This window comes from Anguilla anguilla, chromosome 6 (genome assembly GCF_013347855.1).
Source record: "Anguilla anguilla isolate fAngAng1 chromosome 6, fAngAng1.pri, whole genome shotgun sequence".
Lineage (NCBI taxonomy): Eukaryota > Metazoa > Chordata > Actinopteri > Anguilliformes > Anguillidae > Anguilla > Anguilla anguilla.
The window spans coordinates 338430-354313 of record NC_049206.1 but is presented as its reverse complement, the minus strand read 5'-3'; the positions used below and the strand labels follow the sequence as shown (position 1 = coordinate 354313).

Genomic DNA, 15884 nt, shown 5'->3' with positions numbered 1-15884 from the left:
GGTGCGGCAGGTTTGAGAGCAGGATTGGGGGGTGGGGCAGGTTCGAGATCAGGGCAGGTTTGGGGGGTGGGGCAGGTTCGAGAGCAGGGCAGGTTTGGGGGGTGGGGCAGGTTCAGGATCAGGGCAGGATTGGGAGCTGGGGCAGGTTCGAGAGCAGGGCAGGATTGGGTGGGGTTGGGCCTCTGGGGGGCCAGTGAGCTGGTTATTAGCCTGGTTACCCCAGTCGCCTCTCAGTCTGGCCCTCACCCTTGTATTCCTCACCCTGCTGTGATGCAGCGTAACAGGATAAGCAGCTTTGTCAGGTCTCAGCTAGCTCTCTGATAGCCTGCATGTTGCTTACTGAACATTCCTCATATGGATCATCATTTGTACCAAATGAACACAATACAAAGTAGCATTGATTATTATTAGCTAATTATTATTTATGTGTGTGCTTGGATGCATATAACTACCCTTATGAATGTATGTGCATGTTAGCATACATGTAGCTAGGTTTACTGCTCTTAATAATTGTTAGGTGTTATATGTACACTAAGTGTGCTACATCACCTATGCTAAAACTGTGACATTGTTTAAAAATGGAAAGTGGACAAACAGCAGGTCTTTATTAAGGCTGTTTATCCACACACAACATGTGGCAGCCTAATGGCAAACTGATGCTCTGGCCTTGTGTCTGTTCTGTGAATTAACCCAAGCCACACAAAGCCTGTTTTTGTAGCGCTCGGTCTGGGTCCACCTTTACCAACTGTGTGCTCTGTGTTCTTTCTTAATTGGTTTCATCACATTTTAATGCAGAAAAAACATCCATCTCATTAACATGCAGATTTCTGGATTTAATTGTAGCATTATGGCAGCTTGTCACATCCCATTTACCGTGGCAGCCTGTCACATCCCCTGTTACAGTGATAGCCTGTCACATCCCCTGTTACATTGGCAGGCTGTCACATCCCTGTTACCGTGGCAGCCTGTCACATCCCCTGTTACAGTGGCAGGCTGTCACATCCCTGTTACCGTGGCAGCCTGTTACATCCCCTGTTACAGTGACAGCCTGTCACATCCCTGTTACCGTGGCAGCCTGTCACATCCCTGTTACCGTGGCAGCCTGTCACATCCATGTTACCGTGGCAGCCTGTCACATCCCTGTTACCGTGGCAGCCTGTTACATCCCCTGTTACAGTGACAGCCTGGCACATCCCTGTTACCGTGGCAGCCTGTCACATCCCCTGTTACCATGGCAGGCTGTCACATCCCCTGTTACAGTGGCAGGCTGTCACATCCCCTGGTACAGATAGTTATTACATCTTCAAGATGAAGCATTGGTTTTCTGCTGTTTTCTAACCCAGAGTGCACATTCTGACACCGTGGGTGAGTAAATTGATGTCACAGGTGTCCTCTCTCTATTATCTGTGTACAGGTGGCTGAGGGGTGTTGGATTAATCCCTGTGGTTTAATATTGAGACAGACATGGTTCACCTGAAGGCTGGCGTTTCCTCGTCTGAAAGCTCTTCACAAACTCCCTTGGAGAACACATCTGAATTGCACAATTTCAGAAAGCATAATTTATGTACAGGTCTGAAGATGAAAAGTCTATACCCAAGTATGCAGCGCAGAAACAAGTAATGTTTAAAAAATAATAGACATAGTGGGCATGGTAGCCATGTTTTCATCACTGTCCTGCATGATACGGCAAAATCCACACAGGGTCCAATGAGCAAATAAAACGACTCCCATTCACTCCATTACATGATAACTGTCATATCCCAGCCTTTCTTACACGCTTGCTATCTAAGGGGGATACAGAATACAGCGTTGTCAGGTTGAAAGCAAGAGTGCATAATTATTACCAGGATGCCAGGTGAAGCATCAACCGTCCGTTCTCGGGACACCTGTACTGTCCGCACGTTTTCACTCTGCCTGTCGATCTCGTTATACTCAGTGTCGCAGTCCAGCGCGCGGACCATGCACGCTGCTTCTCGATCAATGTTATCAGCATACCAGCAGCATGCCTCATTACCGTTGCGCCGTGCTTCCGGGTGGGATGTGCCATAGCGGAGAGGGTTGGAGCCTCTGTGACGCAGCGCACCCCTCGTGCCTCCCCCCTTGAGCTCCACCCCAAAGACGGAGCAACAGTCCGGGGTTGAGCCCTTTGCACTCATGCGAGACGGGAGCGCTGTAATGTGTTTTTGGACATAAATCACAGCGGAGCTGTCGAGGAGGATGTTGAGAGCTTCTCGTCATTCTCGTGTCTCCCCCCGTGTCGGTGCTGTCTTTGTTGACAGGTGAAATTAGCCGCGAAACGGTTCGAGGTGAAGACGCCGAAACACAGACTCTTAACTGTGAACTAGGAGGCGGAAACATTTGATGTACGTCAGCGACAGAGGTATGGATACCATCTGAAAGGTGTGTTGGATTTTCTTTCGTGTGTAAATCACCGTTGCTGGAATACTCCCCCTGAAGATGTTTGGGGAAATGCAGCTTGTATGCAACATCCATGCAACTGTCCCACTGCTTTTGTTGGATTTGAGAATGGAAAAAGTTCAGTTTTTCTGATGGAGACGGAGTTACAGTGATCGTCTGGAACTCGGTGTTTCAGTTTTTCTCTGTTGCAAATTGTGGAACTAAACGATTGAATTCATCGCGCCTGACATTCCTGGACTCATTTTCTGGAGAAGCAGGAAAGGGAAAAGTAGGTCCAGTTTGTTTGGAGTTTTATATTTATTGCTAATTGTTTTTCACTCCATACACGCGTGAGTTTCAGAGAGCGGATACGCCACCGGTCCCCGTCTTTGTCTCATCAGTTTACCAAGGGTGTCCGTGGGCGCCGACTAGCTGGGCACAGCTGACCAGGCGATCGGCTCCTCCGTATGCGCGTGTCCCTGGGGGAGCCCGGTGCCTTGCGCCAGGATGGGGATTTCTGCGCCGCACGCACGTGAAGGGGATGGAGTCCATTCACGTTTGGAGCGTCCCGCGCTGCGGCGCCCCCTAATCTAACCCGCGAGGCCCGAGACGAATGGATTATCGGTGTAAAGGGACAGGGAGAGCCCCTCTCCTCTCGCTTTTCCATGCGGAGGTGCATACACAGCTCTGACTTCACCGGGGTCTACTGAACGCTAACGCACGCAGACCAGTCTGGATTGGCCCGGCGAACGGTAAGGATGCGCCATCCTCTATGGATATCAGCCAGGATTTGTGAAGCAGGTGTAAAGCGCATCGGTGTGCCCGGTTACGCGCTGCATTAGCGCTGCTAAAACGAGCACCAAGCTCCGGGTTCTCCACGCATTACTGTGAGTAACCCTTGTGTTTGGCCCAGGCTAATAGTTTCACAGTAAACGCTAATAAGTAAACAGAACATACTGGTTAAGAAACCTGGTCTGGCTTAATCATTTGTAGAACTTCATAGAATAGACTCTACGTCTCATACACACACTCTCTCACACACACATACTTTAAACATCCATACTCTGTAAAATATATGAATCCTGGTATCCATATTTTTTCCAGGTTTAAATTATTATTATAGGGCATAACCAAATCACCTTCACCTCTCTGTCGTAGCCTTCTACGGCATTTCAAGGGGCAGTATTGTAAGACCAGACGGAAGCAGCATGGGGCGCGCCTCGGGCGCGTGGTAGCCTTTAAACTCAGTGTACAGTCCAAATCGTGTGTGGAAAGAGGCAGACGGGCTCATCTTGTCTCCTAAACCCATCACCTGTGGAAAACCGGCCACCAATTTAGAACGCGAGCTCAGTGAAGACCGCATCAGCTTCATTCGCCTCTCCTAGCGCATAAAAGAAAACTTAAAATTAAACAATTGAAAAAAACAAAAAATAAAGAAAAGACTCGATTTGTACCACTGTAAAGCCGGCGCACACGTGAGAGCGCATTCTCTCTCATGCGTGTGTGTTCCATGTTTTCTTACAATAGATCCTGAAGGACGACATATATCTTTGTTGAAAATAGTGATATTCGGTAAACGGTGATCGAAGTGTCAGTTTGATTTATCAAAACATCATTCAATACCTCTGTTTATTTGGACGTTTGAGCGAAATGGACGTTAATATTTCTCGTGCGTAAAGGCGCTCCTAATGATTGCAATGCTTTTATTCGGGGAAACATGAAACGAGCGCATTAAGCTGCCTTCTGCGTGAGGGATTATAAAAGAGAGAATAGCCACGGGCGTCTTCAGAAGCAGGTCTTAGTGATGTCAGTTTGCCAGTACAGTAGAAACTGCACGGGGATAATTAATTTCTGACGACAGGGGCGCGGTCAGATTCCTGTAATTTCAGGACGGGCAGTATAACCTCCATACATAGTGGCCCAGGCATACGTTATGAAAACGTGATTGAAACGTAGATAATCCTGGTTGTTATTCTCCTCAAATAAAACGTGGCCATTGAAAAATCAATCCTTTAATGTTAATAAAGACTATGAAGAAGGGATTCTCACCTACCTACAGGCCAAACAATAATCTCTGCTGCAGAATTTATGTATTCTTTCAATTTGAATTATGAATGTTGTGCTTGTAGAAAATACTGAAAGGATTCATAGCTTTGTAAAGTACCTCATAATCTTAGAATGATAGTAGCACCTCCCCCTCGGTGTCTTTTAAAGTTGATCTTAGTGAAGCGATGGAGTCCTGGCAGGGGCTAGTGCAGCATCATTAGCAACCCACTAGGGCTAAAATACAGGAACAGGATACAGTAGAAGATACAGAGTCGGCCTCAAAGACAGTGTTATTTCTCATGTGCCAGACTTTGTGTGTTGGCTCTGATCATTAACTGCAGTTCAAAAACACTGTGAGGAATAAGTGATGCGATGCCACATAAGGTAAATGCAGCTTGGCAGCAACTCAAAATCCCACCACCAAATTTTATGCTGGTGTTGATGACATTATTACCTATAGTAACTTTGAAATTCTGATCCATTTTTAAATATAGGATATAGTTTTTATATAGTATACTTTAGTATAGTATAAATATTGTCTACATTTAGATATAGTATAAATATAGTATACATATAGTTTTTTTTGTAGGTCAAAGTCATGGAGTTCCTAATTTCATTGGCCCATATCGCCCGGGTTAACGATCTGAGATCAGCGTCATTTTGGTTTCGGGATTTCTTATGAGACCAAATCAGCACGTGAATTTGACCCAGACTCACCCGTGTGTGAGCGTGTTGGGCTCCTATGTGAGCGTGTTTGGCCCCTATGTGAGCGTGTTTGGCCCCTATGTGAGCGTGTTGGGCTCCTATGTGAGCGTGTTTGGCTCCTATGTGAGCGTGTTTGGCCCCTATGTGAGCGTGTTGGGCTCCTATGTGAGCGTGTTTGGCCCCTATGTGAGCGTGTTTGGTGCCTATGTGAGCGTGTTTGGCCCGTGTGTGAGCGTGTTGGGCCCCTATGTGAGCGTGTTTGGCCCGTGTGTGAGCGTGTTTGGCCCGTGTGTGAGCGTGTTGGGCCCGTGTGTGAGCGTGTTGGGCTCCTATGTGAGCGTGTTTGGCCCGTGTGTGAGCGTGTTTGGCCCGTATGTGAGCGTGTTTGGTGCCTATGTGAGCGTGTTTGGCCCCTATGTGAGCGTGTTGGGCCCGTATGTGAGCGTGTTTGGCCCGTGTGTGCGTGTTTGGCCTGTGTGTGAGCGGTGTTTGGCCCCTATGTGAGCGTGTTGGGCCTGTATGTGAGCGTGTTGGGCCTGTATGTGAGCGTGTTGGGCCCCTATGTGAGCGTGTTGGGCCTGTATGTGAGCGTGTTGGGCCTGTATGTGAGCGTGTTGGGCCTGTATGTGAGCGTGTTTGGCCCCTATGTGAGCGTGTTTGGCCCATGTGTGAGCGTGTTGGGCCCCTATGTGAGCGTGTTTGGCCCCTATGTGAGCGTGTTTGGCCCGTATGTGAGCGTGTTGGGCCCCTATGTGAGCGTGTTTGGCCCCTCTGTGAGCGTGTTGGGCTCCTATGTGAGCGTGTTTGGCCCCTATGTGAGCGTGTTTGGCCCGTGTGTGAGCGTGTTGGGCCCCTATGTGAGCGTGTTTGGCCCCTATGTGAGCGTGTTGGGCCCCTATGTGAGCATGTTTGGCCTGTATGTGAGCGTGTTGGGCCCCTATGTGAGCGTGTTTGGTCCGTATGTGAGCGTGTTGGGCTCCTATGTGAGCGTGTTTGGCCCCTCTGTGAGCGTGTTGGGCCTGTATGTGAGCGTGTTGGGCCTGTATGTGAGCGTGTTTGGCCTGTATGTGAGCGTGTTTGGCCCCTATGTGAGCGTGTTGGGCCTGTATGTGAGCGTGTTTGGCCCCTATGTGAGCGTGTTTGGCCTGTATGTGAGCGTGTTTGGCCTGTATGCGAGCGTGTTGGGCCCCTATGTGAGCGTGTTTGGCCTGTATGTGAGCGTGTTTGGCCCGTATGTGAGCGTGTTGGGCCTGTATGCGAGCGTGTTGGGCCCCTATGTGAGCGTGTTTGAGGACAGGCAGGCAGTGATTGACCCCTCAGTTATTATCCCCTCAATGTCCCTGTTTCTCTGTGCTACGGTGCTCCTTATCAGCAGAGCCTGAATGGTAATAATCAGACTTTGTGCTCTGTGCTTCTCCCCCAGATTTTACTAACAAATTTACACATACAAAATATCACTGCCACTGGAAGCCAAAAAATAACACACATTTCAGGTAAATAAGTGAAAAGATATTTGAATGTTTATAGCAGAAGAATGATTGGGGGCGTAAACATGTGGTTCCGTGTGAGATGTGGGAGTTATTTCTGCTTAACTCTGCAGCCCTGATGAAGGGAGCACGTTCTGGCTGTGGTGTCGGCCAACGTCTCACCGAGGCCAGTATTCCTTCACCACGTTTCTTTTTCTCTGCACATTTTTTATTTGCATCTCAAAGTCGACTTGAACGACTTGCAAGTGGTCTTAACATACGGTTTAACAGCAGACTGCGTTCTCCCTGTAATGTAATCTCTCTGAGTCATGATGAGTAGGCTGTTTGTGCATCAATGAGCATTTAATGCAACACAATGAGAGCTGCGTAGACAAACACAAAATATGAAATTATGGGCAACAGGACAGCATTAATAATTATTTTTTATTTCTTATGTATTTATTAGTTATTCAATTTTCAGAGAAATTAATATTTTTTAAAAGTGAATGTGTTAGTGTTCAGAGTGGGGTTATGAGCTGGCTGTGTTAGTGTTCAGAGTGGGTTCATGAGCTCTGTGTTAGTGTTCAGAGTGGGGTTATGAGCTCTGTGTTAGTGTTCAGAGTGGGGTTATGAGCTCTGTGTTAGTGTTCAGAGTGGGGTTATGAGCTGGCTGTGTTAGTGTTCAGAGTGGGGTTATGAGCTCTGTGTTAGTGTTCAGAGTAGGGTTAGACTTGGTCCTGCGTGGCGATGCTTGTGACTGGTGCTTACTCTACTGAGGGGGCCTGTCTCTGATCTCTGATTGGCTGATGTTTGACAGTTTCATACTGTACACACGCATGTTATTGTCTGGGCTTTTACCCGGAATGATCTCTTTACTGGGCTGATGCTCTGCTCTACGTGTTTCTGGTGCATGTTCGTGTTATTATTGTTGATATTATTCTTATTACTGTTATTATTTATACACAACCTTACACTCCGGCTTGTCCTGCACAATGCAGTTTGGATGGGTACTGGGCTCTTCACCTGGCAATGAGACTGAAATGCGCAGAGAGAGACACAGAGACACAGGTGTCTCATTTGCTTTCTCTCCAAACAAATGCAAATTGGAGGACAAGCACGCACAGGTTTACAGCACACACACACACACTCAGTCCAAACGCTATAATCTGACAGCACAATACAGAGCAATTACGTTTTTAAAAATCCTGATGTGCCTGATTTTGAAAATTGTCTGGACCAGTTGATGGAGGGAGGGGTGGAGGTCAAACATGTTTCATTCAATCACGCACATGCACTCACTCTCTCACAAACACTCACTCTCTCACAAACACACACTCATACACATACACACGCTCACTCACTCTCTCACAAACACACTCATACACATACACACGCTCACACACACACGCACTCACTCTCTCACAAACACTCACTCTCTCACAAACACACTCACTCTCTCACAATCACACACATGCACTCGCTCTCTCACAAACACACTCACTCTCTCACAATCACACACATGCACTCACTCTCTCCCAAACACTCACTCTCTCACAAACACACACTCATACACATACACACGCTCACGCACATGCACTCACTCTCTCACAAACACTCACTCTCTCACAAACACACACACACACACACATGCACTCACTCTCTCACAAACACACACTCATACACATACACACGCTCACACACACACGCACATGCACTCACTCTCTCACAAACACACACTCATACACATACACACATCTCCAGATGGGGGTCAGAGGTCACCTAAAGGTCACCATGAGGGCAAAATTAGATACTTGTCAGTAACCATGGCGATCAGTGTGACATGCCAGAAGAAATTAAGAATGGAAAGTAGGGGTGCCAGCGAGGGCCCATTCGTTTTGGTGGTTTCTGCCAACTTCTGCTAGACGTGCAGCTCCAGTGTTAATTCTGCAGTGCAGACGTGCAGCTGCAGTGTTAATTCCACAGTGCAGACGTGCAGCTGCAGTGTTAATTCCGCAGTGCAGACGTGCAGCTGCAGTGTTAATTCTGCTGCAGTGTTAATTCCGCAGTGCAGACGTGCAGCTGCAGTGTTAATTCCGCAGTGCAGACGTGCAGCTGCAGTGTTAATTCCGCAGTGCAGATGTACAGCTGCAGTGTTAATTCCACAGTGCAGACGTGCAGCTGCAGTGTTAATTCCACAGTGCAGACTTGCAGCTGAAGTGTTAATTCCGCAGTGCAGACGTGCAGCTGCAGTGTTAATTCTGCAATGCAGACGTGCAGCTGCAGTGTTAATTCCGCAGTGCAGACGTGCAGCTGCAGTGTTAATTCCGCAGTGCAGACGTGCAGCTGCAGTGTTAGTTTCGCAGTGCAGACGTGCAGCTGCAGTGTTGATTCCGCAGTGCAGACGTGCAGCTGCAGTGTTAATTCCGCAGTGCAGACGTGCAGCTGCAGTGTTAATTCTGCAGCTGGGGGTGGGGGGCGAGGGGTTGGGACTTGGAGGGTTTTCTTCATGGAGTTTTTGTGTTTAACAGTACAATGGCGCGTCTTCATCGTTTCTGAAGGCGCATAACATGGCTGCAGGCCATCGGGCTGAGTCCGCTCCTCACACAAAGAAGCTCCATTCCATTCTGATGAGATCGGTGCCGGTCCGGGCCTGGAATGGGCCGGGACACAGAGCAGACAGCCCCATGTCCTCTGTCCTCTGTCTCTGATCTCTCAATGGCCTACACAAGGATGAAAACAAGCAGACCAGACGTGCTGGTCACAGACACGTGGAAGCTGGGGTGCAGAGGGGAAGAGGAAGAACGGAGAAACTGGAGTGCAGTAATAACTCAGCAATGCATTTCATGCGAGGTTAAAAGAACCCTTCACTTTCTAGAGTTTTTTTAGATCTGCAGGGAACAAAGTCAGCATTGTTTACTTTGGGGTTGCAGGTTGAAATGCTAGGTTCAAAATGAAAGGAATGCCAACATGCTCCTGAGTGCTTTTCAGTTCCGTTGTGAAACATCCTAAATCATCTAATATAGCCTTTAGTCTCAGAGAACCAGGAAGTGGGGGCCAGGGACCACGTGACACTTTCAGCACACACCTCTCAGCACACTCCTCTCAGCGCACACCTCTCACCTCTCAGCACACTCCTCTCAGCGCACACCTCTCAGCACACCTCTCAGCACACTCCTCTCAGCACACACCTCTCACCTCTCAGCACACTCCTCTCAGCGCACTCCTCTCAGCGCACACCTCTCACCTCTCAGCACACTCCTCTCAGCGCACACCTCTCAGCACACCTCTCAGCACACTCCTCTCAGCACACACCTCTCACCTCTCAGCACACGCCTCTGAGCGCACACCTCTCAGCACACTCCTCTCAGCACACACCTCTCACCTCTCAGCACACGCCTCTGAGCGCACACCTCTCAGCACACTCCTCTCAGCGCACACCTCTCAGCACACTCCTCTCAGCGCACACCTCTCAGCGCACTCCTCTCAGCGCACACCTCTCACCTCTCAGCACACACCTCTCAGCACACTCCTCTCAGCGCACACCTCTCAGCGCACACCTCTCAGCACACTCCTCTCAGCGCACACCTCTCACCTCTCAGCACACTCCTCTCAGCACACACCTCTCAGCGCACTCCTCTCAGCACACTCCTCTCAGCGCACACCTCTCAGCACACTCCTCTACCAGAGAATCACTATTCTACCTGAGAATCACTGCTCTACCTGGAAAAGTGTTTGGTGATTATTTTCTGATGTGTCCCCAAATGCACTAACCCTAACCCTAACCCTAACCCTCACCACAAATTTCTGATGAGAATGTCCTGCTGAATGGAATTTCCCAGGAATGCTGGGATACATACGGATGAGATTCAGTAGTCTGAGATACATACGGGTGAGATTCAGTAGCCAGGGATACCAGCTGGTTGAGATTAAGTAGCCTGGGATACATACGGATGAGATTCGGTGGCCTGGGATACATATGGGGGTGATTCAGTAGCCAGGGATACCTGCTCAATTTTCCTGAGATTGAAACAAGTTTGATTATCAAACAACAAAGTTACAACCCTAACCCACATACACAGTATACACATACGCACCCACTCTGCAAGCACGCACACACACATACACACACGCACACACACTTGGTAAGCATGCACACACACACACACATACACATACACACACGCACACACGCACACCCCCACAATCTGTAAGCATGCACACGCACACCCCCACACTCGGTAAGCACACACACACACACCCCCACACTCGGTAAGCACACACACACACACCCCCACACTCGGTAAGCACGCACACACACACCCCCACACTCTGTAAGCACACGCACACACACACACACACACCCCCACACTCAGTAAGCACGCACACACGCACACGCACACACACATACACACACCCCCACACTCTGTAAGCACGCACACACACACCCCCACACTTGGTAAGCACGCACACACACACATACACATACACACACGCGCACACACACACACGCAAACTCTGTAAGCACGCACACACACACCCCCACACTCGGTAAGCACGCACACACGCACACGCACACCCCCACACTCGGTAAGCACACACACACGCACACTTGGTAAGCACGCACACGCACACACACACACATACACATACACACACGTGCACACACACACACGCACACTCTGTAAGCACGCACACACACACCACCACACTCGGTAAGCACGCACACACGCACACGCACACCCCCACACTCGGTAAGCACGCACACACGCACACGCACATACACAAATACACACACGCGCACACGCACACCCCCACACTCGTTAAGCACGCACACACGCACACGCACACCCCCACACTCGGTAAGCAGGCACACACGCTCACGCACAAATACACACAATCTATGCATGCACGCACGTTGACAGCAGGTGGGTGTGGCTTTCCACATTCCTGCTGGAGGACTGCCCTCTTCTTCTTCTGTAGTGATTGTGTGACTCATTGCACAGAGCACACGCTCATGTCAGCAAAGCCATGCAAAGTGTTGCTTAACACAGTCCAACCACGAATGTCTGGAAGCAATCTGTGAAAGTCTCAACCGCAAACTGTTAACACAACGGTGTTTCCTCTTCCTAAAGACCTGTCTCAACCACAGACCCTTAACACACCTGTCTCCTCACCACAAAAGCCAGTTTTAACCACAAACCGTTCACATAACTCTTGTGTGTCCCTAAAGACCTGTTTTAACCACAGATTCTTAACACACCTTTCTCCCCCCTAAAGACCTGTCTCAGTGACAACCCTCAACTGTCTCCTGCCCCTAACAACCTTTTGCTCAAGGTTTAAACTGAGGCTGCATACTTTGGCTCTGTCCCCATGTTTGAAAAGCTACCTGAAGTGTATTTTTGCTTTAAAGCACCAACCCACGGTTGTTCCTGTAAGTGCCACTGTCAGATCTGGACCGTGCCAGTCTGCAGCCCTAATAGCATAACTGGGTCTAGCGTTGCCCAAGGATGGGAGGAATTGTGTCAGCTGAACTCTCGGTGTGCACCAGCAACCCCTGCTGGTCACTTGGGGGTTTGCAATATCTACCTGCATATGAAATATGTTCCTCCAGCTCATTTCTGTGCAAGCCTGGCTTGCAAACTGCAGTGTGATAAGAAGCATAGGCTGTCATTAAATTTGCTGCAATTGCAGGGTATTGCTTTGCTGTAATACCCAGGTGTTTTGTGGTGTTTCTGTGTCTGTGTCAGTAAGCGGTGTTTTGGGGTGGTGTGTTACAGTAATGTGTGTTATGGTGTGTTGTGTTGCAGTAATGTGTGTTATGGTGTGTTGTGTTGCAGTAATGTGTGTTATGGTGTGTTGTGTTGCAGTAAGGAGTGTTTATGTGTGTGTTACAGTAAGGGGTGTTTCTGTGTGTGTTGCAGTAATGTGTGTTTATGTGTGTGTTACAGTAAGGGGTGTTTCTGTGTGTGTTGCAGTAATGTGTGTTTCTGTGTGTGTTGCAGTAATGTGTGTTATGGTGTGTTGTGTTACAGTAATGTGTGTTATGGTGTGTTGTGTTACAGTAATGTGTGTTATGGTGTGTTGTGTTGCAGTAAGGGGTGTTTCTGTGTGTGTTGCAGTAAGGGGTGTCTCTGTGTTGTGTTGCAGTCTCCATGCTCCCCGTCATTGTAAGATGAGGGTATGGAAGTGGGGTGCCATCATCCTGATGCTCTGCACTGCTGCCCTCTCTGGACTCTTCAGTAGAACTATGGTCCCCTCAGGCCACCCCCACCACAGACACTTCTGGGGTCCTGCCTCCCAGAAACCCTCATCATCTTCGTTACCACCATCACCGTCGTCATCACCACCATCATCATCATCATTATCATCAGTACCATCATCGTTGTCATCACCACCATCATCATCATCATCGTTGTTGTCTTCGTCGTCCTCAAACTCAAATTCCTTTCCGTCCTCTTCCTCCTTGCGAAGCGAGGGGAAGCTCCGGGTTGGGAGGGCTGTGGACGGGTTCCGGTCCCTCCTCACGGAAGGTGAGGTTCCGCTCCCTTCATCAGGGTTCAGTGCGTCGGCCTTCTTCCCCCATATTTAGGGAATGTGACGGCAGTATGAGAGCAGCCACTGCAGGGGGAGTTGGGGCCGGTTCAGTCCCTGTTCATACTGATATTTAGCGTAAGCAGCATTTCTTTCAAACTGGTATTGTAGAAGGGTTCACTGTCCCAAAACCTCATTTTACAGGTGTGGTCAGATTTCTGAGTTTGACACCACATCTGAAACCTGAAACATACAGTGAGATTAGATTTTTTTTTTAAGTAGAGAATTGATGATGGCTCATGTGTGTTATGGGGTGTTAAAATCAGAGTTTGTGTTTCTGTAACATAAATACAGTTTGTATATAAATACAAATACAGTAAATACAGTAAATACAGCAATACAGTAAATACAGTAAATACAGTAATACAGTAATACAGTAAATACAGTACTATACTTAAAGTGTTTTGTTTATTCCCACAGTTAATCACATGTTCCGGAGCTTTACAGAGGGGGAGCTGAAGCAGGTGATTGGAACGCTGCTGGACAGGAAGTGGAGGCGGGACAAGGCGAGGCGGACGAAGCGGGAGCGTAAGGGCAGGAAGTTGTGCGGTTTGCAGGAGGTGGAGGTGAGCGTGACGCAGCTGGGGCTGGGTTATGAGAGCGAGGAGACGGTCGTCTTCAGGTACTGCAGCGGCCGCTGCTCCAAACGCCGCCGGACCTACGACCTGGCGCTGGAGAGCATCCAATCAGCCGGCGTCCTGAAAGAGCCCACTCGCCACGTTCCCTGCTGCCGCCCGCTGCACTACGAGGAAGACTTCTCCTTTCTGGGGAACAACAACAAGTACTACACCATCCAAGAGCTGTCTGCCCAGGACTGTGGCTGCGTATAGCCCAGACTGCTGCCCCCTGCTGGCACGGAGGATACATGATGGTTTGTGTGAGGACAAAATAATTCCAAAATCTCCATGAGAAAGCCCGAAGGGTCTTCTGAAACGTTTATGGTTGCTGTGACCGTGTGACTGGGGGAAATTTCTGTCTCAAGTTTTCAGACACATGAGAAAAAAACTGAGGGACACAATCGATGTCTTTTGCTGGATACATCCATCCCTTCGTTTCAAACGCTGGATACTTCCCTCTCAGAGTTTAACTGCGGGATACTTCCCTCTCAGAGTTTAACTGCGGGATACTTCCCTCTCAGAGTTTAACTGCGGGATACTTCCCTCTCAGAGTTTAACTGCGGGATACTTCCCTCTCAGAGTTTAACTGCGGGATACTTCCCTCTCAGAGTTTAACTGCGGGATACTTCCCTCTCAGAGTTTAACTGCGGGATACTTCCCTCTCAGAGTTTAACTGCGGGATACTTCCCTCTCAGAGTTTAACTGCAGGATACTTCCCTCTCAGACTGTTACAGTGTATGATACTGAGTATGTCACAATCTTTAAAAAATATAATTATATCTGTTATTTTTATTAAAACAAAAAAGAAGCCAAAAAATCTCAATTTTTATATGCCAAATTATTCGTCTTATACTTTGATTGAAGGGTGAAATTTTAAACTTTTGCTTCATTCAGCTGTGATAAATAATCTACCTCATCTTTGGAATGGATTGGTTCAAACCCAGGTGAATATGAACTCACCCCCCCTCCCTTTTTTAAGCATCAACAACCAATCAGTAATCATCTTTATTAGTTGCTACATTCTTCATTTTGTCTGAACTGAAATTTATCCTACATTTCTATGTTAAGCAAGACAGACAAATATAATTGTCAGAGAATGTTAAAAATGAAAATTATCTTTGATTTCATTTTTTCTGAAAGTTTTTCCAAACCTTACCTCATATTGCTGAAGGTTTTGTTCAGATGTGTCATAAGGAATCCAAGATCATCTCTCCCCTCAGCTAAGGATACCTGGTGGTAAAGTACTGTATTAAAAAAAATAAAAAATAGTTGATGAACTATATTACTACTGATAATATGCACAAACGGTTATAATGCAATAATGTAAGCGAAGAATCGGACAGGGGTTTGCCCTGGACTAAGAGGTGACATAATCGGGCCCTGTTTTTGGTTCTATCTCATGGTTATGTCTTTGGGGCCTGAGACCTTTATCGGATAAAGAAGGTCTGTGCAGGTGTATTGTGTGTCACGTGTGGTCAGACAGGAAGATGGGTGAGCAGGCTTTGTATCATTTCTGTTCCTGTCTGTGTTATATCTTTGGCTTACTGTTGTTGTTACTTATTGAGCCGGTCAAATCTCTCTCAGACATCCAGAGAAACCTGTAAATGAACAAATGCATTTAAGAGTCAAGAAGACCCCTTTCAACTTTCGACGAATCAAATGCTTAGGTCCTTACGGTATTTACAGACAGCGATTGTGGAACACCAGGGAGCTTGTGGAGTTAATCCGGATGGTTTGTGTTTCCGGTCAGAAGACCTCAGTCTATAATGATGAATGTCTGGTTGCAGGTGCAGAGGTTAGGCCTACCTAATCTCGCCCTGACGCAAGTGATTACGCAAGTAGGTCCCGCTGGAAGGAGGCTGATGTAAGTACGTGTGTAACGTGTTGTTTCTGTGTGAAAGCAGGTATGATAGCCGTGGGGGACTGTAGACCTCGTTTAGGAATGTACCCAAACCTTCTGAGAATTACTACAGTCAAATACAGAGGGGAACAACATGTTTTAGCTAGTATCCCTGCGTCTGTCACACTGGCCTGATCCAGTATACAAATGGCCCTCAATGTT

The 15884-nt window shown here is 48.0% G+C and overlaps 1 protein-coding gene across 2 annotated transcripts; it reads left to right on the top strand.

The window, feature by feature from the left end:
• The first annotated feature begins 1288 nt into the window (after nt 1–1288).
• On the top strand, nt 1289–14808 carry LOC118229165. 2 transcript variants are annotated; one of them, XM_035420878.1, is made up of 4 exons: nt 1289–2686; nt 2799–3149; nt 12762–13144; nt 13626–14808. In XM_035420878.1, exons 3-4 carry the CDS (start codon nt 12787–12789, stop codon nt 14033–14035), a joined length of 768 nt encoding a protein of 255 aa, XP_035276769.1. In that variant the 5' UTR covers nt 1289–2686; nt 2799–3149; nt 12762–12786; the 3' UTR covers nt 14036–14808. The 2 variants fall into 2 exon arrangements, with proteins under 2 accessions (XP_035276769.1, XP_035276768.1); XM_035420877.1 differs by having other exon boundaries at nt 1289–3149.
• The last annotated feature ends 1076 nt before the right edge of the window (nt 14809–15884 follow it).